This window comes from Glandiceps talaboti, chromosome 6 (assembly GCF_964340395.1).
Source record: "Glandiceps talaboti chromosome 6, keGlaTala1.1, whole genome shotgun sequence".
Taxonomy (NCBI): Eukaryota; Metazoa; Hemichordata; class Enteropneusta; family Spengelidae; genus Glandiceps; species Glandiceps talaboti.
This window is the reverse complement of record NC_135554.1, coordinates 25,738,232-25,765,579: the sequence shown is the minus strand read 5'-3', so window position 1 is coordinate 25,765,579 and position 27,348 is coordinate 25,738,232. Positions and strand designations below refer to the sequence as shown.

Here is a 27,348-nt window from a genome sequence, read left to right as displayed (position 1 = left end):
GTTTAATGTCAGCAACAGCTGCCTGTGTTGTCTTTTGCTAAATGCTTTGAATGTCGTATGTGTCCCCTCCTGAATGTGACATTTTGGCAAATGTGAAATAGATTACTTTGAAATGGTGTCTGATGACAGTATTAATATAATGTTGAAGTCAACAAAATGATTTAAATGCAGTTTTGGCTTTGTGAAGAGAAAGCTCAGGATTTATAGGAGTACTCATCCCCAGCTGTTACTTTGTTTAAGGGATCTGAAGAGATAGAGAAAATTACAAGAATCTCCAGTGCCACTGTTACTTTATTCAGGGAGAGCACTGTCAAAGTTTTCAGTCATTTTTTTTCACTCAGATTGAAAAAGAAGTCAATAAAATGTGATTAACTATTATTTTATTAAAAAGATGACATTTGACTTTTGTTTTTGTTTTCAGAAATCTAAAAAGTGACAGAAATACAATTCACATTAATTTGTGTCTGTGTTTGCTGATTTCTGAAATCATCTTTATGGTTGGTATTGAACAGACAGATAAAAAGGTAAGAAATATATCAATTTGTCGTTGAAGGCAATGTTTCATGGCGACAGTATCTTTTATGTCGACTGGTATTTGTACTGATGATCACTTAACTGGTACCAGTGAACACTTTTCTGAACCTTGAACACTTAACTGGTACCAGTGAACACTTAATTGGTACCAGTGAACACTTTACAGGTACTAGTGAACACTTTATTGTACCAGTGAACACTTTACCTGTACCACTGAACACTGAACAATTCTACATGTTGTGTACTGGTACCAATTCTACATGTGGTGTACTGGTACCAATTCTACATGTGGTGTACTGATACCACTTCTACATGTGGTGTACTGGTACCAATTCTACATGTTGTGTACTGGTACCAATTCTACATGTCGTGTACTGGTACCAATTCTACATGTGGTGTACTGGTACCAATTCTACATGTCATGTACTGGTACCAATTCTACATGTCATGTACTGGTACCAATTCTACATGCTACATGCTATAAAGTCAGTCACACTAGTATCATGGCGAGGGGGAGAGATAGACAAGACAGGGAGACAGACAGTGGGAGACTAACAGGCAGACAGACTGGGAGACTGATGGACTGACAAGCAGACAGACTGACAGGCAGGCACACAGACGGGCAGATAGACAGACAAAGGGAGACAAACAGTGGGAGACTGACAGGCAGACAGAAACAGAGGGAGACTGGCAGACAGAGACAGGGAGCTGACAGAGACAGAGGGAGACTGGCAGAGAGAGAGAGACAGACAGAGATAGAGACAGAGACAGAGACAGAGAGAGAGACAGAGACGGAGACAGAGAGACACAGAGACAGAGAGAGAGAGATAGAGAGTACCAGAGACAGAGAGACACAGAAACAGAGGGAGACTGACAGAGTAATGGATTATAATAAGTGGTTTATTGGGGTGCAATGTCTTGAATGATACCGTCATACAAAGCAAATTGAAGTATATTAGATTCTCATCAATCTCTCTTCATAATACAATTGAAATCTTCCAACACAAATATTTAACATACTCCACAGCTCCAAATTTGAGAGTTGACACACAGTATGTATTGACTAGGACAAATGAACAATACCTCACATGAGATGTGTGTGATAAATAACTGCCTTTTACAAATTACAAAACTGTCCAGATTTTTGTTAAATTAGTTTTCCTTTAGATTATATTTGTACAAATAAAATGAATGTATCCAGTTCTCAGTCAATTCCCATCACAACCCCTTGTCAACATACTAAAAAGAGTATACTAAAAAAAAGTGGTGTTTAATATTGATATCTAAAAGACTTCTCAATTATCTATATGAAGTACACATACATTGACCCTGGATATTTAGTATTATAACTGAATTGTCAAGTGTTTTCCATTGGTCCTCTAATTTGATATGGTCTGTGGACAAAAGAATGCTAATTATAGTAGACATAGCTGATATCAATTCCTTATTTCTCCATCTCTGCTTTCACCATTTCATCAAACATTTCACTCTCTGCCACTGTGAAGTGATGTTTCCAGTTTCCAATTTTCCCTTTCCCAATGAACTGATGATCTCCTGATGCCTGGTAGTCTTTTGAATCAAAGTCCAGGATTTTCCAGACATTCTTTCTCATCTTTTCAATACTGCATTCCTCAACAACACGCTGGATATCTTCCTCAGAAAGTGGTCTTCCCAAAAAGTCAGCCATCTTCTTGATCACGTCATGTAGGTTTTCCTTCATGTCTTCAAATGTAATGTGCAAGACATTATCTTTGAGACCATATTTACTCCATGATGCAATGTGTGGTAAAGGTGATCCAAATGTAACTTTACCTTGAATGAACCTCTGTGGGAAGCCTTCCCATGATTCCTTTGGTACTTTGAATACATCACTAAAACCCAAAAGAGAATAAAATAATGACACACATACATCTTTCAAATTTCTTCTGATATAGATAACTTTACAATCGTTATCTTTCCATGAACTGGGCATCAGTGTTGGCGTCAGATGGGTTTTCAAAAGTCGTGGAGGGGGAAATTCATTTGCAGTTCGTAAAAATGTATCGGTCACATCTCTCAACAACCCTTCTTCAGGCTGAGGCCTGTAGTAATAGTCTAGCATAGGCACAATAGTACGGTCTTTATAATTCACCAGTCCCCAGTTGTTATACATCTGGGTCAGGACATAACACATCCAATTTGTCCCTGACCTTGGATAAGTAGCTACAAAGACATCACCATCACACACCTGAAAGTTATCACCCCGTCTCTCTTTGATAGCTACGGGATTTACAAACTTGCTGTCCAAGTCCTCAAATTCCAAAGGTGAAGAACCAGCCATCTTTTAATTTGTGTCTGAGATATGGTTGGACAGGCTGTCCCTGATCGTAGCTCAATTGTGTATAATTTGAATATGTCATAACATGACCCTTATTAGTAATGTATTGAGTACACAGTTCAAAGTGTAAAGTTCAAACCCTGAAAGATTATTCTATTCTCACTCATGTCCAATAGCAGTTCTTGTTACAGTTTCTATTCTCCCTCATGTCCAATAGTAATTCTTGTTACAGTTTAATGCAGGTGTCCACATATCGACAAACACTGATAATGGATTGAGAACAATTGCCTGAGTGAGTTTGTTTGATAAAGAAAACGATTTATAGCAGACTTTAACCTAAAGACGTGCCTCACAATTCTTGCTATTGAAAACACCTGATGGCAGCATGGTCATGAAAAGGAACTATTCAGTCTGTTGAACATCAAAAGGACATTGTGCCATTCTCATTTGAATATGTGACCCCATATGACCTTATTTCTTTGCACTGTAAATCAAAGCCAGCTATCCTACAGATCACTATTAGCTGACATATCTTTGACAAATTACAGAACTTTTTTTTCAGATTTTTGTTAAATTATTTTTCCTTTAGAGTAATATGTTTGTACAGGATAAAATGAATATGTCCCGACCTCAGTATACCATTCTCATCTCGACCTCTTGTCAACATAATCAAGAGTATACTAATAAAAGTGGTATTTCATATTGACATCTAAAAATCCTATCAATTATCTTTTACCTTATTGGTAATAGCTACGTCTGTTGTATACACATACATTGACCCTGGATAGTTAGTATTTTCTTATAAGTGCTATGATTATAACTGATATGTTGAATGTCTTAAAATAGTCCTCTAATTTGATATGGTCTGTGGACAAAAGAATGCTAATTATAGTATATATAGCTGATATCAATTCCTTGTTTCTCCATCTCTGCTTTCACCATTTCATCAAACATTTCATTCTCTGCCACTGTGAAGTGATGTTTCCAGTTTCCAATTTTCCCTTTCCCAATGAACTGATGATCTCCTGATGCCTGGTAGTCTTTTGAATCAAAGTCCAGAATTTTCCAGACATTCTTTCTCATCTTTTCAATACTGCATTCCTCAACAACACGTTGGATATCTTCTTCAGAAAGTGGTCTTCCCAAAAAGTCAGCCATCTTCTTGATCACATCATGTAGATTTTCCTTCATGTCTTCAAATGTAATGTGCAAGACATTATCTTTGAGACCATATTTACTCCATGATGCAATGTGTGGTAAAGGTGATCCAACTGTAACTTTACCTTGAATGAACCTCTGTGGGAAGCCTTCCCATGATTCCTTTGGTAATTTGAATACATCACTAAAACCCAAAATAGCATAAAATAATGACACACATACATCTTTCAAATTTCTACTGATATAGATAACTTTACAATCGTTATCTTTCCATGAACTGGGCATCAGTGTTGGCGTCAGATGGGTTTTCAAAAGTCGTGGAGGGGGAAGTTCATTTGCAGTTCGTAAAAATGTATCGGTCACAACTCTCAAGAACCCTTCTTCAGGCTGATGCTTATAGTAATAGTCGAGCATAGGCACAATAGTACGGTCTTTATAATTCACCAGTCCCCAGTTGTTGTACATCTGGGTCAGGACATAACACATCCAATTTGTTCCTGACCTTGGATAAGTAGCTACAAACACATCACCATCACACACCTGAAAGTTATCACCCCGTCTTTCTTTGATAGCTATGGGATCTGCAAGTTTGCTGTCCAAGTCCTTTAGCTCCAATGGAGAAGAATCTGCCATCTTGTTAGTTTTGTCTCGAATTAGATGGGATAGGCTGTAGTGGCTGCTAGACTGTGTCATTTCTAATTTGAATATGACATAACCCTGTTGTGTATTGGGCCATAAATTTTAACGTTCCAAAATTCAGCAAAAGTGTGTTCTGTTCTGCCAATCATGTACAAAGTAGTTTCTGATACAGTTGCAATTGTTGACAAACACTACACTGCCTGAAAGAATTTGTTTGTTCAAAATTAAGGAAAAAAAAGGTTTGCAAATTGTCCAAGCAAAAGGATGTGTCGCACTTCAATGGCTGCCGTTTAAGGTACTGGAGGATGGAGTCATTGCACTACTCAGGAATATTAAGAAGATATAGTCTGCTGAACATTCATTCAACATTGCACCATTTCTCATTTGAATATGACCCCATATGACCTTTCCTTTTCACCAAAGGTCACTGTTCATTATTCACTGTCAGACACCAGGTTAGCATGCATACTAGACCTGGATTCTTACAATCAACGAGAATATTATGCAAACATTTAGTTTATTTTCAAATCTAGGAATATCTACAACTGCCAACATCAGACCATGGACAAACAGAACCTGTCACAAACAGGGAAAGTAAATAACTGAATTGGATTAATATCATTATAGCCATAGCATGTTGGAAGTAGAGAGACTTGTGTTACATTTCATATCATTTGATAAGAACAGTTTTATGGCCACTTTATATAATAGTTCGCATTCACAAACAAATTTCCAGTTCCACTGGCATTTCATGTACATATAAAGAGGCCATAAAACTGTTCTTATCAAACCATGGTGTGCAATACAAGACTTTGCTGTTCTGCCAACATGCTGTGCCAAGTGTTATATTCCAATTCAGTTGTTAATTTTCCCTGTTTGTAACAGCTTCCATTCATCCATGGTCTGATGTCTGCAGTTGTAGATTGAAGTACAACCCCAATGTTATCCAAAGGTCTTGGCTTAAACAACGTACCATCTTATCAATAGAACCATTTGGAGATTTAAAGGACCAACATTTTCAATGTAGCTCAGTCTACAAGACTGTTTTCCACACCCCCAATTCTTATCCTTATCTGATATTAGCCTTATCTGATATTAGGACAATGCCATTCCAGGAAATACAGTAGAGACATTTTCATAAAGTATGGGTTCTAGAGAGAGAGCATATATAGGGATATATTTGCTATGGGCTATTGCATCATGGGAGATAGCATTCATATTAGCATTTCTTTTGAAACCCCCAGCTATCACAAGAGTAGGAAACCTTTTTAAGCCATCATACGAAATGAGAATTGATATACTAAACGTTTTTGAAAAAATAGTCTAGACTAAAAGACTCGAAAAGTTTATCATTACGGTGACCTTTCGGCAATTGTTAAAGGCAAAAATATCTAGTATCCATGCATGGATTTTATGACTGTGCTCACAATGACTGCACAGGAATGAAACAGCATGTATGCTATTATTCTGTGTTACAGTATTTTTCAATGGGTCACTAAAGGCTCAATGCTGTTACCATGCCAACCCATGTATTGTCATGTTTTATACATTCTGTACATGTAGTCCCTAGATAAAAGAACAGACAGTTGAAATCTCCACTGTTCACCCAGATGAACTGTCTGTATTCAGTATGATTTTAGAAGGGCAAGGCAATGAAGTGATCATAGAAATTCATGCATGTATTTTTTACTTTCTATATATTGACAATGTTATGTTAACAGCACTTTCACAGAGCTAGTAAAAATGAAACTTTCTGAAATATACTTTGCATATTTTAGGCAATATTTACGTATTCAAAATGTTTAGAAACAATGTAATTGTTATCAAGAGACTTGGGCCCAACCCATCATAAATCTTCTATTGTTATATTACTTCAGTTAGATGTTAAAACAGATAAAGTATCATGTGGAATATGAAATTATATTTTATGAATTGATGTACTGTAGGGGCCATGATTTTGATGCTTCATTATAAAATTGAATTAAACCGACTGTGTTTTAAAGATATGTTTTGCTGGACAGGTTATTGAGTGCATACAAAACTATGACTTCATTTTGATCAGGGGAATTAAGGAACAATTAGGTATTAATATATAAGTATATACATATATATAATTAGACAAAGGTGTCTCACTCCTGGGAAGAACAGTGCTCAATGCAATATTCATGGCAAAGCACTATAGCCTGAATCCATGGAAATAAAAAGTCACATATTGCAACCCAGATTTTCATACTTTTACGATCTTCATAGACACATACAATCAGCTAGCTAGTAGGCTCTCTCCGAAGTATTCAGAAATTGATAAATAAAATTGATAAAATAAATTAAACACAAATGGAGGGTGCCCCAAATTTGAGCTAAACATCTCGTGCTTGTAATGCCATGACTTAATTAAAAGTGTCATTAAAATATAGATCAAGAATTGGATCTCCACCAAAATAGTTCAATATGTCTCGTAGACAATCTGTCTACTAATACTCATACTCCTGCCATAATTGTTTGAGATTATCTGCTAATAAACAAACAATTAATAGACAAACAGGGTAGTAAACAATAACTGCTGTCCAACTCTTAGTGGCAAAGGCAACCATGATAATTTTGTAAACCTAAAAAAGGATATATATATATATATATATATATATATATATATATATATATATATATATATATATATATATATATATATATATATATATATATATATATATATATATATATATATATATGAAATATTGATAGTAGAATTGATAGTAGAATTCAAATGGATTCATATGTAATAGGTTGTAATTTGTTGATACATTATGTTATAGTTAATTGATAATGATATAACATGATGTCCAAAATTTTGTTTATATTGTGTTGTCAATGAATGGATAAATGATATATTTTGACATCACCCAATATTTTATTTTGTTTTCAGATTGTATGTTCAGTTATAGCAGGATTACTGCACTATTTCTTCCTGGCTTGCTTTGCCTGGATGAGTCTTGAGGGCATACAAATCTATGTGTTGTTAATTGAAGTTTTTGAAGCCAAGAAATCCCGGAAAAAGTACTATTACCCATACGGTTATGGTAAGTCTTGTTAGGAATGTCATGGACGTTGGAGAGACTTCAACATCTATAATATCCCTAATTGATGAACTCAACATTCTATTCAACATAGACATGAACATATTTTCAAATGTATGTTAGCACTAGGATTTCAAATGTATTAGTCACACATTAGATAACATTGTAAGCCACTTTCAGGAATATTGTGTAGTCCAATCTTCAAAAGGTCAAAAGATCTAAAAACTCCCCAAGTGAAATGATATCAAGCAAAGCTTTACCTTTTAGAGTGAATAGTTAAACACATATTAGGGTGTATGTTTCTTTTGGCGCAAACTGCGTATCAAATTTTTAGATGAAAGCATGATACATTTTGAATTTCTCTTCAATACATTCATTTAGTGACATCAAAATGTTACTGGTGTAATTATTTATCAATTTAGCACATATCTATTCTCTTACTTAGTAAATAATTGTTTAGTTTTGAACTGTGCATGTTTATGCTAACTATGACAAAACGTATTGTATGTTGTACATCCTCAGTGTAATAATGTAAACTTGTTGGTGAAGCTGCGCATATATTACATGACAGCATAAACTTGAAACAATAGTATTAAAAAGCTATCATTTAGGCAAATTAAATCTCAACGTGTCAGTGCAACTAATTTAGGTACAGTGTCTTCTTAGAAGTTGCTGAATTTAATCATTGTCAGAGAATTATTTTTGTTTGATCCCAGGTATTGCTTGAAATGGACTGAATTTAGATTAAATTTTGTAATTGTCTGCACTCCACAGGGCTGTTGCTTACGCCAAGGGATGGCAATTATGTGGAATGTCCCTAACGATTTATAAATCATTCAGTTTAGCCACAGCTTTTTTGAGCTTTGCTTGTTGTAAGTTAATCTCATCCATTTTATACTTATTGTATGTACATGAGATTGATATATTTATCAACTTTTATGATTGGATTTCAGGTCTTCCTGCCATCGTAGTCGGTGTGTCTGCTGGTATATTCTATCAAGGATATGGAACATCAGAATAGTAAGTAAAGTTAGAAATGGTCTTACAATATGTTAACAGCTATGCCCTGTTTAAACTTCAGCACACGTATATATCATAATGCAAATTATTCCATAAGCAAGTATTTGTGTACACATTCAAACAGAAAATATAGGTTTACATTCTGGTTGTTCCAAATCATGACAATTTGTGTCTTATGTCATTGCAATTGATCGACTTGAATTTAAGTGTTCAATGTTCAAAATGTTCAAAATCAGCATTGTTGCCCCAGTTTTACTTAGTTAAACTCAATGTGCAGGTAAATGCTGTTTAAATTCATGAATATTTTGCTTCATTCAGATGGAAAATATCCTGTATTAGACTTACATTGACAAGGCTTCTTATATGTCACTCATATTTTCTTCAGCTTCACAAAGAAAAATAGTAAATTAAGCCTAAGTGAACATTTAATAGACATCATCAGCATCAGGATATCAAAGTGGAGTATTTAATACTCAGATGCCGCCCTCTACAAACACAACAATATTTCATCCACTATATTATATCGTGTGATGTAATACTTTTAAAACAGCCAGGAAATCCTATTCTCAGGTTTCTAGTCAGTTGTAATCATTCAATTGTACAAAGCAGTAATATTTATCTGTTTGTCTGGAACTTTTAAGAAAAAAGACTGTTTTTTAGACAGACTTTATGTATCATATAACCCCATTGTTTTAATTATTATGTCAAATATGATTTCATTTTATGTTGTGGAATGTTTGTAAGATTTGTAATCATATTACATTGTGTCCGATTCTCTCCCTTACTTTCATTTTTTCTGTTAGTTTTTTCAGAAATAAATGTAGATAATAATAAAAAATATTACATTATATAATATATATAATATTTTGGTACACAATAATTTCATTTTTACCAAGTATCAAAAGATGTAGGTCAATGTATCATCAGTATTCTCTCTCCTCTATGTGGGTGAGATCTCCTTTCCTGGTGTTGAATATAAAGATCGTTATATCATATTCAACACCAGGAAAGGAGGTATCACCCACGTACCAATAATGATGCCTTGTGGAAATCAATAAGGAAACAGAATACTACTCTCCATTGTGATTTGAAGTTTTGCTTTGTATCGGCTTCACTTTGATTTATACTGAATTCAGACAGCTTACTTAGTAATACATAACTGAACACAGCAGATATGATTTTTAAGATGATACAAACATGGCTCTACATATGTTGTAGATTTTATGATAGGGACAGAATACTAGTAGACTATAGAAGCAGACTATCAAGAGTAGAATCTTAGCTTGAAATTAATTGGTCTGGAGATATAAATAGATAATTGGATAGACACAGACAGATCTATACTTGGTAGATTGTAATAGAGACAGATCTATACTTGGTAGATATAGCGAGACAGACAGATCTATACTTGTATAGAGAGAGACAGATCTATACTTGGTAGATATAAAGAGACAGACAGGTCTGTACTTGGTAGATATATATAGAGAGACAGATCTATACTTGGTAGATTGTAATAGAGACAGATCTATACTTGGTAGATATAGCGAGACAGACAGATCTATACTTGTATAGAGAGAGACAGATCTATACTTGGTAGATATAAAGAGACAGACAGGTCTGTACTTGGTAGATATATATAGAGAGACAGATCTATACTTGGTAGATATAGAGAGACAGACAGACCTATACTTGTATAGAGAGAGACAGATCTATACTTGGTAGATATAAAGAGACAGACAGCTCTATACTTGTTTAGAGAAAGAGACAGATCTATACTTGGTAGATAAAGAGAGACAGATCTGTACTTGGTAGATATACAGAGAGAGACAGGTCTATACTTGGTAGATAAAGAGAGAGACAGATCTATACTTGGTAGATATAAAGAGACAAACAGGTCTGTACTTGGTAGATATAGAGAGACAGATCTATACTTGGTAGATATAGAGAGACAGATCTATACTTGGCGGATATAAAGAGACACCCAGATCTCTACTTGGTGGATATAGAGACACAGACCTACATTTCTTGCTAGATATAGAGAGACCGACAGATCTATACTTTGGTAGATATAGAGTGGCAGATCTATACTATGTCAAATCTATATTTCATAAATCATAAATTAAACAAATTAAACCTCTTTACTTGTTAACAGCTGTTGGCTTACAACGGAGAAAGGACTCATCTGGGCATTTGTTGGGCCAGCATGTGCTGTCATTTTGGTAAGTTGACAATCTGTATGTCGGAGTTAAATGATGTTCACTTTGTGCAGTCAAATGAATTCACTCACTAGCTGCCAATTTAATGTAAAGCCAACAGAAAAAAACAATTGGGAAAAAATGAATCTTGATTTGAAATTTTGACACATTTGTTGATAAGTTTATAATATTTTGAATATTTATAATTTCTGGCAATAAATTATTATTTACTATCAATTATTTCCCCATTACATCTTTCTAAGTGTGACATTTTCTTTCTGTTTGTCTGTAATAATGGGAATTATTATAAAGAGTAATAACAGTAATTGAAATATATATTCAAATATATAAAAATATTATAATAAATAGTAATACTATATACTTTACTGCCATCTGATGAATTGGAAATTGGTATCTATAATCCTTAAATCCACTTTATATTTTGAAGTTTCACTTTTAAATAAAGGTAAACTGTACCATTGTTGGCATAGTATAGTGCAAACTTTACTTTTAAGATATAGTAAAATCTTCTCCATTCTTGCAAGCCAGGGCACATATTTCTGTTGACGTAACGAAAAATGAAGCAAGCTAGAACACAAGTCATATATCTGTTGCCACATCAAAGTGTATGATGTTCTGGTTTCTTTGAATGTACTGACTAGTATTCAGTATTTTGTAAAAGTATAAATGTTCATGAGCAGTGACATAATGACAGTCAAACCAATCAAGAACTGACATATATTCAAGACATGTTTCCCCATGTTCCTGATGTATAGACATTTCAGTGATCAGTAACTACATGAAATTGTCACTCACAATCTCAGCTTGTCTTGTTGCGACTACAACACTTGAAAACTAAAGTCTACAAACTCATGTATATTTATAACTTGGGGATCTATTTGCACATGTACAAAGCATTAGTGAAATCCACACTTTCTCAAATCCGATTCAGTACTTCCACAGACAGACAAGATTTATAAGTCCTTATTTTCTGTTCATATCATTCCAAGCTTGTCAATATGATGACAAAGTCAAATTCTGGGAGCAATAACCCAGGCCATTTTCAGTAAATCATGTGATGATGATGTGGTCTCTCCTTTGTGACAAAAACAGTTAAGAGCAGAATAAAATGAACAGGCATTGTATGGTTATATATTATAAGCTTATGGAAAATATCAATGACAGGACTTGACTGTGCTGAAATATGAGCAATCAGTTAACTATTACTTTAATGACTTGTACGTTGCATAGAGATTGCGTTTTACTTGTACCTGCTGCTTTGAATGGCAGCTTTGTCTTTAATCTCATCAGAATGTTACATTATAAGCACCATATGAACATCAATAGATTATGGCTAATGGTGTTGACAGTAACCTCTGTCTTCAAACTTTATATTAGAGTCATCACATGCTGATTCACATGCTATTAATTAGTTTTTACCCCAATTGTAAAGTACAGTGTCTCTGTGTGTTTGTGTCCATGTGGAGACAAAGTATGTGTCTTTGATGTGTGTTTGGGTGTGTATATATGTGTCCATGTGGAGACAAAGTTCAATGTCTCTGTGTATGGGTATGTATGTGTCCATTTGGAGACAGTTTTATACTAGGTAAATAAATCATTGGGCCATTGCATTCAACTTGATACTATGACTATAGGTAACATGTCAGTTGTGCTCAAACAGCATTCGCAATAGTTAACTTTCTAAAAACATATGTCATCGAATATATTCAATTTTCTCTGCAGGTGAATCTAATTTTCCTGATAATGGCTGGTGTAATCATGTGTCGGCATTCAGGACATGTACCATGCAAACAAGATGACAGTGGAAATAAAGAAAAATTGAAGTAAGTAAAATATACAATTAAGGATTTTCTTACAATATTTGCATCTCATATTTTACAACATGTAAGAAGTTGAGACAAAATGATGAGTGTACACATTTTGATTTTTATGGTATAGGTCTGTGCTGTGACCTTTGACCTTCATGCGTAAGTATACTCATGATGAATTGTTGTAGTATATGATATATTCAGAAGGTATAAAATCTGTATGAAATTATTATTATACAAATACATACATGAGTATGTTGAATGTTAACATTTCAGAAATACACATTATGGAAATTTATTTTGCATGTGGCTTTAAGAACACCATGAGACAATTTTGGTCAAATGTTTGGAATGTAAAACAACTAGAGGTAGTTGTTCATGAACAATTTGAGTAACACGTTTTTAGCACAACTGAACTGAGGTTCAGTAGTGCTACAGGGATTGCCTGGCATCTGTCTGTCTGTCTGTCTGTCTGTGTGTGTGTGTGTGTGTGTAAACAACTTAAAGTCAAAAAACACTGAACCGATTGCCATGATATTTGTTGTGTCCATTACCTTGGGTGTCTAGTTTACATGTGTGCCAGTATAGTCTTTTTTCCAGATCAAACAGTTTCTGGATGACAGTTCAAATTTCATCAGAAGTAAATCAAATCTCTGAAATAACTTGAGATTCTACTAACGCCTGCAGTCTGATAGCTTGTTTTTAGAACCAGTATCTAATACCCATGATTACATTTTATACAATTCAATCTAAATAGAAGGAGATTCAAAAAGTAAGAAATAATTGTTCACCGGAGAATTAATATATGCAGAAATTTTCAATTCCGAAAATTAAAATCCATGAAAAGGTTTCAGATCACAGTAGTAACAAATTAGTATTCTAATTTTTGTTTTGTAAATTATTTATTGTTGCCAAGTGGTTGAACAAGCTTTAATATCAAAGATAAAATTTGATGAATATCTTTCTGTGTTTGAAAGTCAACATATAATTGTATATATGCAAAAGGTAACAGCCCAGAAAGCGATAAACATGTTGAAGACTAGGGAAGTACATGTACATGTAGATTGAAAGCTGCTGTACCAGTAGCCAACAACAGAAATAATACTGTCTTTTATTATTCACCATATAACCATATTTTCAGTATTAAAGTCTTATTGACATGTGAAGCACACGGTCCGCTTACTTTTTTTGCAAACTTCCACCTACTCCAATAATTAGCTTCATCCCCAAGGACTCATTGAAGTCCACCATTGAAAGGTACAGCCAGTCTGCTTTATATGTTATATATGACGCCACAATATTGATGATAATTGAACAGCATCGACATTGTGGAGTCACTCATCATGTAAGTAGACAGGCTTATCATTACCTAGTAGAGGTTATGATTAGTTGCAGTACTTTTTGATAGGTGAAACAGCATGTTCAGCATATATTGAACTGGTAACCAGGTTCAGGTTTCACATGCTGAAAGACCATGCAGGCTAAGAGTATTATGATTATTCTGACCATTTGGATCACTCAGGACAAGCTAAGGCATGCATTTACACGATGATGTATTCAAATAAATAACTAAAATAGTTTTAATTTAATGCATTTTTATGTGTTTATGTGATCTGACAACTAATGTTTTTGACAGTTCACATGGAAACACCGAAGATGTAACAATTTGTAAACAATGCAGTTGCACATATGCAAAAATGACAACGCTGTTTCACTATGCTCATAAGTACGTCGTTGATGGGATCATTCCTGAGATTTTTTTTTTCGAATTGTTGCAATTTCAAATGAAATTTAATCATTTTCAAAATGATCCACTTTCAGCAGCATTTTCAAATGGTTGTGTTTTCATGTCCGTATTTGTCACCTCCAAGTAGATAGTAGGTGCAAACGCAAAAAAATTGCATTTTCATGTGAAAATGGCATTTTGTAGAAGCAAACTAAATGATATTTTGACACTAATCTGTCAGATAACACTCACAGTTGAATGGTTCTATAGAAAGTTCCCGATTGTGCATACTGTATTGTTTGTATAGACTTCATTCCAGTGTACATTTTTGTGGAATTCTAGTGTTTATACAATTTAGTTTACAGGAAGATTATATCACCGTCACCATAGCAACTATATCACCCATTTATGTAGTCTAGCTTCAACATTCTGAAATTATAGTTTTACTTTGTGGCTGTCTAACTTAAAATGTCAAACCTTAAAAGGGCACCACAGTTGTTATATTTACTTGTGAAATAGTAAATTCTATACATCAAACTATTGTTGTTGCAACTACTTGGCGTTGCAACTATTATAGTAAGTCATCATTTTAGTGAAAAAATTCATAACATTTGCTTAATTACTAATATTTTAATTATTCTCCCTTATGAACTTCAAGTTGTTCAGAGTCACCCCCAGAGACAGATAAAATGATGTAAGCAAATTGACTGTCATTTCTATTATAATATTCATATATATTTGTATATTTATGATGTAGGCATGGTATGCTTGCTTGAATTGCTTAACTTATGTTTGTTAGCAGGGACTGCTTGAGTTTATATTTATAATAAACAACTTTCACTTTGTGGTCATCATCACCATTTATCACCATTTGCATGAAAGAGATGCATGTCAGCCATCTTTTAAAATCTAGTATTAGTCACAGACTATATAAGATCTGATAGAGAAATGACTGTTCCATTGATCAGTGGAAATTTCACTTTATATCTATCATACATACAATCAATAAATGTCTGTTAGAGGAAAAGGCAGTGACACAAAAGATGTAACTGATCACGCAGATAAACATGACATCAGAAATAAAAGTCATTCAGTAAAGTCAGTGGGGTGTCATTCTCTTTATCAGATGTAATAATATTGATGCTGTCATGATCATTTTAGTGGATTTTTCGTCTTTTATGTGTCTGTTATTATTGTTGAGGTTTATGGGTGGAAATTTAATTAATTTTATAAGTGTACATTATAGGAAAATGAACATATTTCTGGTTTTAGTCAACAGAAGTATGAAAATCATATAAATGAAAGCAAAGGGTCTCTTAGAAGGTGAAAGGATTGTACATTAATTTTATGATCAGTTATTGCAATCATCAGTCCATGTTTTGTTTGTGTATCATGGATGAAATGTGGTCAGAGGTGACAGTTTACATATCAAAACCAGGCACATTGTGTCCACATCGGTACCATAAAACCACAATGTTAATCTCCCCCCCCCCCCCAGCAAGAATTGAAAACTTAACTGTGGTTCATGAGAATACCTCCAAATATGGAACATTTGAAACTACTAAGATATCAATGATACAACTTTAAGAATGTTGCCCATTTCACCTTTGAAGTACCATGATCTATGTAAATTACTCCAGTCAAGAATTAAGATTACTCTTATGCCCAGTAAAGGATAAAACTTTATAATAAAAACATTAAACCCAGGTGGTATTAGCCCATCCTAAATTTGTTGGTCACTTTCACTTTTATCATGGTAATACCATTTTCATCTCTTAGGTACAAATATTACCGTTTTAAATATGGAAGCAGGATATCCAGTGATTAGGTATTTGAGAGATAAAGTATTGAGGTAAAATGTGGGGTATATTCACCACATTGGGCCATCTTATCCACCGTTTTTACATCAGAGCCTTTCACTTTATTATGGTGATGTTATGTTCGCCCTTAATCACTACATAACAATTTCACTGTCAGGTTGATTTATTAACTCTGTTTTCACCTAACTTCAAACTACAAAAGATTGATAAAACTGTTACTACAATAAATTATGGGCCAAGTTGACCACAGTGCATTAGCTCATCCTCAACCCTTAGTTTCACAATTTCACTGATTGGTATATCAAGTCTGCTATTAAAGTTGTTTCTGCTATTAAAGTTGTTTTCATCTTTTCATTTAACCTTCAAAAGAGATCAAATAGTGCCATATCTAACTTATAAGGGTTGTTGACCTAAATGATACAGCTCATACTAAATTTCTAGATCATTTGGTAATAATATGACTTTATTCCCAGATACAAATAGTACAAGTCAGTAAAGAGTATGAATAATGACATAAATAAATGGAAAAGGAATTGAAAAATGCTTGTCTGCCAACTATTCTAGTCCAACCCCACCAATACATGTAATGATAGTCAGAATACAAATATTATCTGGGCATTTTCACCATTCCTTTGGATTTCTTACTACATATAATATACTTCTACAAATAATGGTCCTTTATTTATGCTATTCCCATCTTTTAAGTGCAAGGTATTTCTATTACTATTTCTAAAGCTACACCATGATACCCTACAAATGATAAAACTGCTACTAGGCTTGATGTAGATTGTTAGAGCTCATCCTAAACCCCCTAGATCACATGTACACTTTATAATTGTTACATGTTATTAGTATTATCTTCACAAATGGCAAGTAATAAAAATGTCCTACAGAAAGATTGGTAAAAACATACTGATGTCACGTTGACATTGTAGGTTTTTGACACAATGTTCTAATTTCCTAGGACATTTTCACTGCATCATGGTTGTGTGCTTCAGTAACTGCTATGTTTCACAAATTAAAATTTAATAAAACATGTGCCCTACAGAGAAACTTTTTAAAACTACTCAGTACAACACTATACTCGCATCATGGGGTTTGTTGACCCTGTAGTATCTAGATCACATTCACTGTATTATAATGGCTGTATGTGTATTATATAGTGCTCTTTTCACAAATGGGAAGATAATAATGCCCTACAAAGAAACAAAGTGCTAATACTGTCACAGGATGGGGTTTCTTGAACCATGTAACATTCTAATTCTAAATTTCTAGATCACACTTTCACTTTATTATGTATCTGGACAATAAACATAATATTAGGACCCCTGCATATAGAGGAAGCTTTTAAATAATAATCTATCACTGTCAATCAGTACATGTCATCAGTACTCACAGTATAGCTGTATGAAGGTGGCACATCAGTGTCAGTTACATTTAAAATTAAAATATCTCACCTGCCAATAGCCTCAGCTGCTACATGATGAATATGGTAATCATTATCAAGAACTTGGGGTCTGTGCAAAAGTACAAGTTCCATGTCATTCCCAGGATTATTATCAGCTACAATAATGTCATTTTAGTATGTATTTAAAAAGTATCGAATTTGACCGATTTAACATACTTTTAGTAGAGCAGTTGAAATGAATTGGGTGTTCATTTTAGATATTTAGAGGAGAAAAGGGCATATGTGACCAATCTTTCAAAGAAATATAGAAAAAAAATACATGCATGATATCTTACTTGTAGTCATTGTCATGTTGTTGTCTTATCTGATCAAAATCTGAATGAGGAGGTTTTGGGTTGATTTATTTCAAATTTGTTTGGTATTAGGGATTTAATTCCAAAGTAGCTTAACTGACACATGATAAAATATCATCCTGAAATAGAGTTTATAATAATGGAGTATTCTACTTTGCTGTCAGATTTGTATCAGATGGATGTATTATTGTAACATAAACTCGACTGTAAGTTGTTATTGTGACATTGTAGTAAATCATTGGCTTTCTGTAGCATGCTTCATTCTTGCATGGCAACATTTTGTGACTTTTTAAACTGTTTTCTTGAAAGGAAAATTACATCAATAATGTTGAAATTCTTTTCTCAATAATGCTGATGACAACAAAGACTTGGGAAAACCAAGGGAGAAGAAATCCTGTAAGTTTCAACACATCACCATAGCAACAGACACTGAAAACAATACTATGATGTAAATCATAGCTTAATACTTTGTAGCAAATATTTTGGCAGATACCGGTACATTGTATCAAGCATTATACATATAAGATGTTGCCATTCAAAACAACGGCAATCATTTTGATACATTGCTACAAATATCTTTTTCAGATATATTTTATAACTGAAGTCATACAATTATCATAAATAGAGGTTTTTGCCATAACTTGGCAGCAAAGATATCACACCTACACTTTGAAATTCAAGAAATAAAAAACAATTTGATGTACATATGCAGGAAAACTGTTATATATGATTGAGCAGATCCAAACTAATTTTTTTTTTTAAACTTTACAATTTTGAGCTAATTTTTAAAACTTGATAAAAAGTAGGAAGTAAAATGTAGTAATGACTTAATGTATGTTACGAGTCAGTACAATTTCTTTAAGAAAGATGAAGGGTATAGGCCTGGGAATATTTTGAACAATTTAACATTTCGCTTGTTGAACTTTTAACTTTTTGCATTTCTACTCTCTATAAGCCCTAACTCCACCTAGCAAACATATCAGTTACAAGGACAAAAGAAGCAATGTCAATTTATTGAGTCTAAAACGAGCTGAATGTCTTGATTCTTTAAAATCAAGACCTGGTTTGTGACAAATTTATCAAATTTCCTGATACATGTCATAATTTTGTACAATCTGGTCAGTCAGTTTGTATTCTGGTAGCATATGATAAGTTTTTTATTCGTTTTTCAGTACAATGCTAATTTACTTCCCTCTACAGCACAACTATTCTATTTTGATGTAAACATTGACATTTAAAAAGACACTTTCATTCTGATTTGCATTTTATAGTTGACAATTCCCTCCAAAAAGGTGTCTCCTACTTATCAAGATCTGCATGTGATCCACAAACATAATTATTTGTTCAATATTCAAGCTTTGCATAATTTGCCCACAAAGATAACAACACAGGGGCTTTTTGACAAATAGCATTTTAGAATGTGTGGTGAGGTAATTTAAGCTGATTTTGGTAACAAACAAGTTTATAAAAAAAACAATATACACTCAAGGATATCTTGCAGTAGAAATTCACAGTAAAATTTTAAGTTAAAAAGATTTTGTTGTAAGTAATTTTTTGCAAATTGACATTTCCACATCCTTTCACTTTGATCGATGAAACTTTTCATGAAAATTTATAACAGAGTTAAAATGTATTCATGTACATTTGTATATTATTATAACAATTGAGAAAAAGCTGAAACATAGCTATTTTGTGCCAGTACAATATCATCAGACTAATAATTCAACTGAATGATATTGTTTGAAATATTGTGATATTCTGGTTATGCAATTGCACACTGTCACCACTTATGAGGCTTTTACCAAACCAAATTTAATTTCAAACCACAAAAAAAGAGTTACCCTTGATAATACTGTATCTGTACGAAACAGGATTACCGTACCACAATATGATCAAATTCATTTAAATAAAGTATACAATTTGCAAGTGAATGAAGGGTGTAATTAAATTCGTCTCTCAAATTTGATTAAATAAGGATACAAAGGAATGTTAAATTCATCACAACATCCCTACAAGGATTGAAATCTAATGACTAGATTGTAAATTCAATCATAGAAAGCAAACATGAATACCTTCTCACCATCTATATTACTTTTCTACCTAGATCCTGGTTGAAAGGAGCATGTGTATTGCTGTGTTTACTTGGAATCACTTGGGCATTTGGATTATTGTATATCAATTCAGAGACAATTGTAATGGCCTATATATTCACCATCTCAAATGCCTTCCAGGGTTTCTTCATATTTGTATTTCACTGCTGCATGAATGAAAAGGTATGATCAAACTTTTTGAAATTAATTTAAGACATTATGTTTTTAATTGCAAGGCAAGTTTAATTGCAAATCTAGTTAACACTTATTTTTTAAGAACTCAGTTTTGAAAAAAAAACCATTCCCATATGTATAAAGACTACCACTAATCTGAATTGGGACTTGGGACCGTTATTTTTTGTAAAATATATATGTAACCCATTAGTTCTGCCTTTCCATTTCTGACATGTTCATTCTTTCCATATGATTACATCAGTCAGTTAGTTTTGCAGACAGTAGTTATCCGTCTCAAAAACAATCTCAAACTTTAATGTTGGGTAACATTAACAATTTCTTTAATATTTCAAACCACTATTAAATTTATTTAAGGTGAAAAAAGAATATAAGCGATGCATACGGCATTGTCGCTGTTGTCCAGCATGTATTCGAGACCGTTATGGTAGTTCTGGATATTCTAATCAAGGTCAGGGGTCAAGTGCTTCATCCAATAAGGTAAGAATTCACTCATTTGCTTCATCCAGTGAGCTAAACGTTTGTCCAGTTGCATTTAATTTCATCCTGTTTGTTTTGTAATCTCTAATGTGTAAGTTACAACCAAAAAAGAACAACACAATGAATTCCACTTTTGTATTTTAAATTTCCACTCCTCAAAATGGACTTCCTTTTCTGCCTTGAGGAAAAGTTTTGAGTTTCGAGGTTTTAATGGATATTTAATCTTACTTTTAAAGGTTCAGTGTATGTAGAGAGAGGCAGCAGCAGTCAGTGAATCTAAGATAAATTTCCAAGTTTATGAAAATAATAGGCTACATTATTTATAGTGATCTGATCTTGTTTCACACCATTTGATGTTTTGCAAGGACTGTAACTAACAGAAAAAATCTTGAAAAAAAACACCTTTTAAAGTTTTAGTGCTTCAGAAATAGAATGCATTAGGATAAAAATGCTGAATAATGCTTGTTAGATAAATGGTGATGATAAACATTTTGTATTGCTTTTAGCGGTTACATAGACCCTCCAGTGATGGTTATCCCTCAACAGCTAAAAGGAACTCTGCATCATCAATCAGCCAGAATTTGGGTAAGTACAGTCTCATTGAGGCACAGTGTCAGTTTTCAAATATTATCACTAAATGTACGATATAAGTGCTTTAAAACAATTGTTTGTATAAATATGTTGTATATGTTGAACAACTCACAACAGATTCTTCCTGTGACAAAAATTAAGATCTAAAATTTCGGCCTACTAGATTAAATCTAGTTGTCTTTGAAGTTGTGATTGTAAATATAAAGAGTGAATTATGATACTAATGAACTAGAGCCCATTAATGAAAGAGTGGTGGCAAATTATGTGTATAGTGACGATAAAGACCGAGTATAAAAAGTATGCATCTCAAAACCAATAAACATTTCTATCCAGTGTTTTAACTATCATCACGTGGTGATATACCATGTATCATATGATCCCAAGTGACTCTACATATCCCTCTGTGTAGCACCCATGGTCATGAGTGCATCTACATACCCTCAGAGCACCCATGGTCATGAATGCCTACATACATTCAGAGCATCAAAGGTCATGAGTGCTTCTACATACCCTCAGAGCACCTACGGTCATGAATGCCTACATACGTACTCTCAGAGCACCCATGGTTATGAATGCCTACATACCCTCAGAACATCAATGGTCATGAGTGCTTCTACATACCCTCAGAGCACCTATGGTCACTAGTGCTTCAGTCTACATACCCTCAGAGCACCTATGTTCATGAGTGCTTCTACTTACCCTCAGAGCACCTATGGTCATCAATGCCTACATACCCTCAGGGCATCAGTGGTCATGAGTGCTTCTACATACCCTCAGAGCACCTATGGTCACGAGTGCTTCAGTCTACATACCCTCAGAGCACCTATGGTCATGAATGCCTTCATATCCTCAGGGCATCAGTGGTCATGAGTGCTTCTACATACCCTCAGAGCACCTATGTTCATGAGTGCTTCTACTTACCCTCAGAGCACCTATGGTCATGAATGCCTACATACCCTCAGGGCATCAGTGGTCATGAGTGCTTCTACATACCCTCAGAGCACAATGATCGTGAGTGCCTCTACATACCCTCAGAGCATCAATGTTCATGAGTGCTTCTATATACCCTTAGAGCACAATGATCATGAGTGCCTCTACATGTACATACCCCTTTGTATAGCACCTATAATTATGAATGCCTCATACTACATGCCCGCTTTAGGACATCTATGATCATAAGTGCCTCTACATACCCCTTTGTAGAGTAGTGTCTGTGGTTCTGCTGTGTGGTCGTTTAGAACACATATCCATCTAAGGATTTCTATTCTTCACATCTACATTCTATGTATGTCAGCTAAGCTTTTACAACATGTACATGTTTTAAACCCCACAGGGTTACTAAGAACTCCTAGTATGTGATCTATTTAAAACCAATTTTCTTTTGATGGTTTACCACCATTCATGTAGTCAAAATTTACAAATGCCGTCATCTTCTTTTGAATGAATTCATGCCTCTATAGATTGACTCAAAATGGAAATAACATTTCCGATGGCCTGATTCTTTCTAATTTCTAAGATTTTAAACAGGATTGACTTTGTCTCTGTTTTTTGTGGTTTTCAAAACATTTTATTATCTTCTTCTCACATACCATTCTGCCAAGGAAACTAGTATACTATAATAGCATTCATTGTTGTTTCCAAGTCTGGGAAGTTCACCGAGTGGTTACTATATGGAGGCCTGTATGCAGCTACTTGTAACTTAATCTTTGGTTTGCATTATTATTTCCCTTTCTTTCATTATTATATTCAATGTCCTCATCTTCTATTTCAAATGTTCTCAAAGCTTACAAATTGTACATTCCTTTATGCAACTGCATCATTTTTTTCCAAACCGCGTTTTTTTGCAGAAATATATATTACGTCTACTACTGAAAGGTATAGTCCATGCCTCCAATGTTCAGTTTTAATGTCTTTAAAATCATTTGCCTTATATTGATAACTGAATGTCCCTCCAGTCATATCCTCAAAGTCAATTTAATTTAATTTATCATGATTACTAAAATTATTCACCACTTTCTACATAACCCTTTTTGACTAGGTGTATGTTACTTTTTAAGCCCTACAAAATCACTTTTCAGTTCCAGGAACCTTTTATCTCAAATAATCATTTATTCAACCATAGACAGTGGAGGGAAAGAAATTTCTCTCTGCTGTCTATGATTTAACGTATATGGTAATCAGAAAGTGGTCTTGCCTATGTGACAGTGCAGTGGATATACAATGTTGAGAATTTGATTACAATATTACTCAAATGGCAAACATTACACACTATTCTTCTACCAAGGACATCTTATATCAAGGAAACAAAAAAATCTAAATATTGGCAAAACAATATTTCCTTTTTCACACTTTCACATTGATCTCACTCTCTGCACCTGGGTTGTTGTTTGTAGAAACTGTATCACAATAATCATACCTTGCATAGGTGACAATTACCTTTGATAATGCATGCATTATTTTATTTTCTATTTGTTTAAATGATTGTTGATCTCTTTGTAAAAATTCAGGAGACTTGGAGAACCTGGCCACCGAGATTCACTGAATTTAGTTGTATTTCACTTTTAGTTGTTTGTCATTTATTTAGTCATCTGTTCTATCTCCTGCTAATATGTAAATTAATTTATCTATTTATTTATTTATTTTCTTCAGCAAATGTGACAGCAACATCAGCCAGTAGACAGCAACTACTACCAAATGGGTCTCTTCCAGAATATTTACCAGTAATGCAAGCAGTAGGCACACAAACTGAAGAGTTAAAACATAAACATGCCGTAAAGAAGGAAACAGGACACAGGACATTTAATGTTCCTCCTTTGGAATTGAAAAGGACAAGTAGTGACCCATGTATTCTCAGTCCATTACCTGAAAATGGATTTTCTCCATTTATATTTAATAAAAACACTGATGATGCACCCAATAAATTTTACCAATGCATTTCATCTAATGGAAGTTCACACAATAGTATGCCTAATCTAACAGTTAAAGAACCACAAACTCTTCGGAAAAAGCAAGAACTTGATCTGGTCGACAGGAAGATTTTACAAAATCGCAGCCTTCCTGATATATTAGTATGCCAAGATAAAGATGTGTCATTAATGCATTATCGCAAAGTTGGTAGTGACTGGAATATTCACACTGGAAACACATACAGGACACAGTCTGGAAGAGGCAATAATGATGTACAATTAAAAATTAGTCATATCAAGATCCTTGACAGTGAAGGTAAACCGTGGAGCCGAATAAGTGTAACGCCAGTAACTCAAAGAAAAAATCCTCCCCAACATGACAATGACAAACAGCCTGAAAATGTGACAAAAGAAAGTCTGTTTCCACAGGGGGATAGATCAAAAACAGACAGTGAAGGGTCAGTTGTACTGAAGAAATGGAAAACAAGTGAAGATATTGCTTTGGAAACACACCCGTCAAGTGAGCAGTCAACACATCTGCAAACAGATGGTAAACAGAGTGCTGTAGAACCCTCAAACAAGATAGGAGACAATACTGTTCTTGTCGAGCTTCACAACTCTAAGTTTGTGAAAACCAGAGCATCATATTTTGAAACATATCTGTAATATTTACCTGTTATGTTGTCCAGTCAATACAGAGTGCCTTCTGTAAATATGATATGAGTCAATGATCTTGTCACAAGAACTACATGTATATGCAAAACAAATATTTATTCATTATACAATGTACATATAACAAACTTGGCTTCCAGACATCTTACCCTTAGCCAAGGGCAATATCACTAAATCTTTTACATTTGTTACATATCATAGAGAGAACATATCAAACCATCCCTGCACTTTAATAATCATGTCATGTTTTTTGTTCTTGAAATACATAGAATATTTAAAGTGTAAGCTTTGGTTATGAAGTTTCAATTGACAATTTTCACAAAAAATTACAAAGTAAGTTGCAGTTCACTTACTGGTATATATTTGAGCATATAACATAAATCAAATTATGAAGTAAACCATATTTCAGTTGTACCTGGATGACCTTAATGAACTATTCATTTTATGTTGAAGGTTTTAATACAACATAACATATGCTACCATATTTGAACAAATCATGAATATACTTGTATATTGTATATGCTGTAAACAATTGACAAGCTCATACAACTCCCAGTATACTAATGTTGATATTATATGTTGTAGTTCACTAATATTGAGATTATATATTAATGTGTATGTATTGCAGTATTTTGAAAAGATTGTAACAAAAGTATTTTGTTTACATAAAATTTAAAATAATGAATGTGGCATGGGTTTCAAATAAAAAGAAATTTGATGCCGGCTAGCTTATAACTTAAGAAATTACACTTATTTCAAGTAGTTTTTTAATATGATAAATGTTTGAATTTGTTATTACTTTGTTAACCAACATTGGATTATACAATCTGCATATTTACAAAAGTGTATGTTGGCTGCCACCGAAAGTTTAAATGAATTTATACACAGGGTTCAGTGAGATCGTTTAAACTCTTCCTGCTTGCATTTGTAAGTGTAAAGTTATTTCATTTGCATCTAGAACTTTTTATACTTTTTATATATATTTATTATTAGTACATTCATCTTTGATCACAATATATCTGATCCATTCCACTAACATACTAAAATGAATTTATCTTCTGGTATGGACAGAAGCAATAAATTGAAGCCACAGTCATGAGTGCAAATATATGTTCCTCATATTTGTTACCTTATGAAGGTTTAGCGTGTAATACCCATCCAAACTATTTCTCATAAATAAAGGAAATACTAGACTCTATGATAATTATAAAGTAAGGCACTTAGCCTTTGTAAAACTATTCTATGAATCCTACATCTAAACGTCTTGCATTATCATGGGTGTTTGCAATGAATGTATTTCGCACCCACCATTAGTTTAAGACAACATAGATGTGTTTTACATAAATTTTACCAGTACTACTGTCATGTATAACACTTTTTGTATCCGTCGTCATCATATATAATAACCAATTCAAATAAATTTTCTTGACCAACCCCAATATTGTTGTTTATTGTCAGTTTTTGCTTTTATGAGATCATTGAAAATGATATAGTTTTGACTAGTTTCTTGTTCACACCACATATTGCCATATCACTTTCCATTCATATGTTTACTAGTAATTTTGGATCATCGATGTTGATACGAATTTCTAGAGGACGCATTGCTTTACTGACGTCTCAAGGTAAGAACACATGTAAAATAGGCTAATACATAATGTCACTACCTAGGACTTCTACAAATGTAGAAATCACAATTCTTACAAAAGTGGGATAATGAAGGGGAGGGCTTATACCTTCCTTACTTAAAATACATCACACAGGTTCAAATTTTCGTTACTAACAAACATTTGGGTATTAGAAGTAGGTATTTATTTTGGCACATAACTTTTATGAACTATAATTGCAGTGTTCGTTTTGATTTTGAGTTTTTGTGTGTGTGTTTTTGAGTATTCAAACGCACCAATTCCTGCTGGGCAAACTCAAATAGAGGAGATCATGCTCAAAACGTGAGCGAGATGTCAGCGTACTACCCGTTTCAAAATGCTGCAGTGCGTTGCGTTGCTACCTTTGCGGAATTGGGGTACCTCTGCACATTTCTTGGGTCATGAAGGCTCCCTAATTAATGTCGGAGTTAGGAAAAGTCCGATTTCTGGCAGGTAAGGCGTAAATTAACAGAACAATCCACCCAACTTCGCGATTCAGATCTGCTTCGCATCCGTCTACAGGAATCTAGAACGAACGGTATTATTAATTGGAGTTAAAGTTTTGGTATTAATATGAAACACAAAACGGTGCACTTTTCTACAGACACCTGTCGATTAAGATTTTCAACATAAATTATCTCAATGACCATCGACCCAGACATTACAGGATGAGGTAAATAACATACTTGGAAGTAGTTCGCCTG

At 33.8% G+C, this 27,348-nt stretch overlaps 1 protein-coding gene across 1 annotated transcript; it reads left to right on the top strand.

Moving 5' to 3' along the window:
* Positions 1–491: 491 nt before the first annotated feature.
* LOC144436505 (adhesion G protein-coupled receptor L2-like) lies at positions 492–26,406 on the top strand. Its single transcript, XM_078125311.1, has 11 exons — positions 492–524; positions 7,569–7,722; positions 8,673–8,739; positions 10,892–10,958; positions 12,678–12,778; positions 15,148–15,183; positions 18,437–18,466; positions 20,175–20,343; positions 20,710–20,832; positions 21,339–21,417; positions 24,073–26,406. The coding sequence occupies exons 1-11, from the start codon at positions 495–497 to the stop codon at positions 24,993–24,995; spliced, it is 1,779 nt and encodes a 592-aa protein (XP_077981437.1). The 5' UTR covers positions 492–494; the 3' UTR covers positions 24,996–26,406.
* Positions 26,407–27,348: the final 942 nt, after the last annotated feature.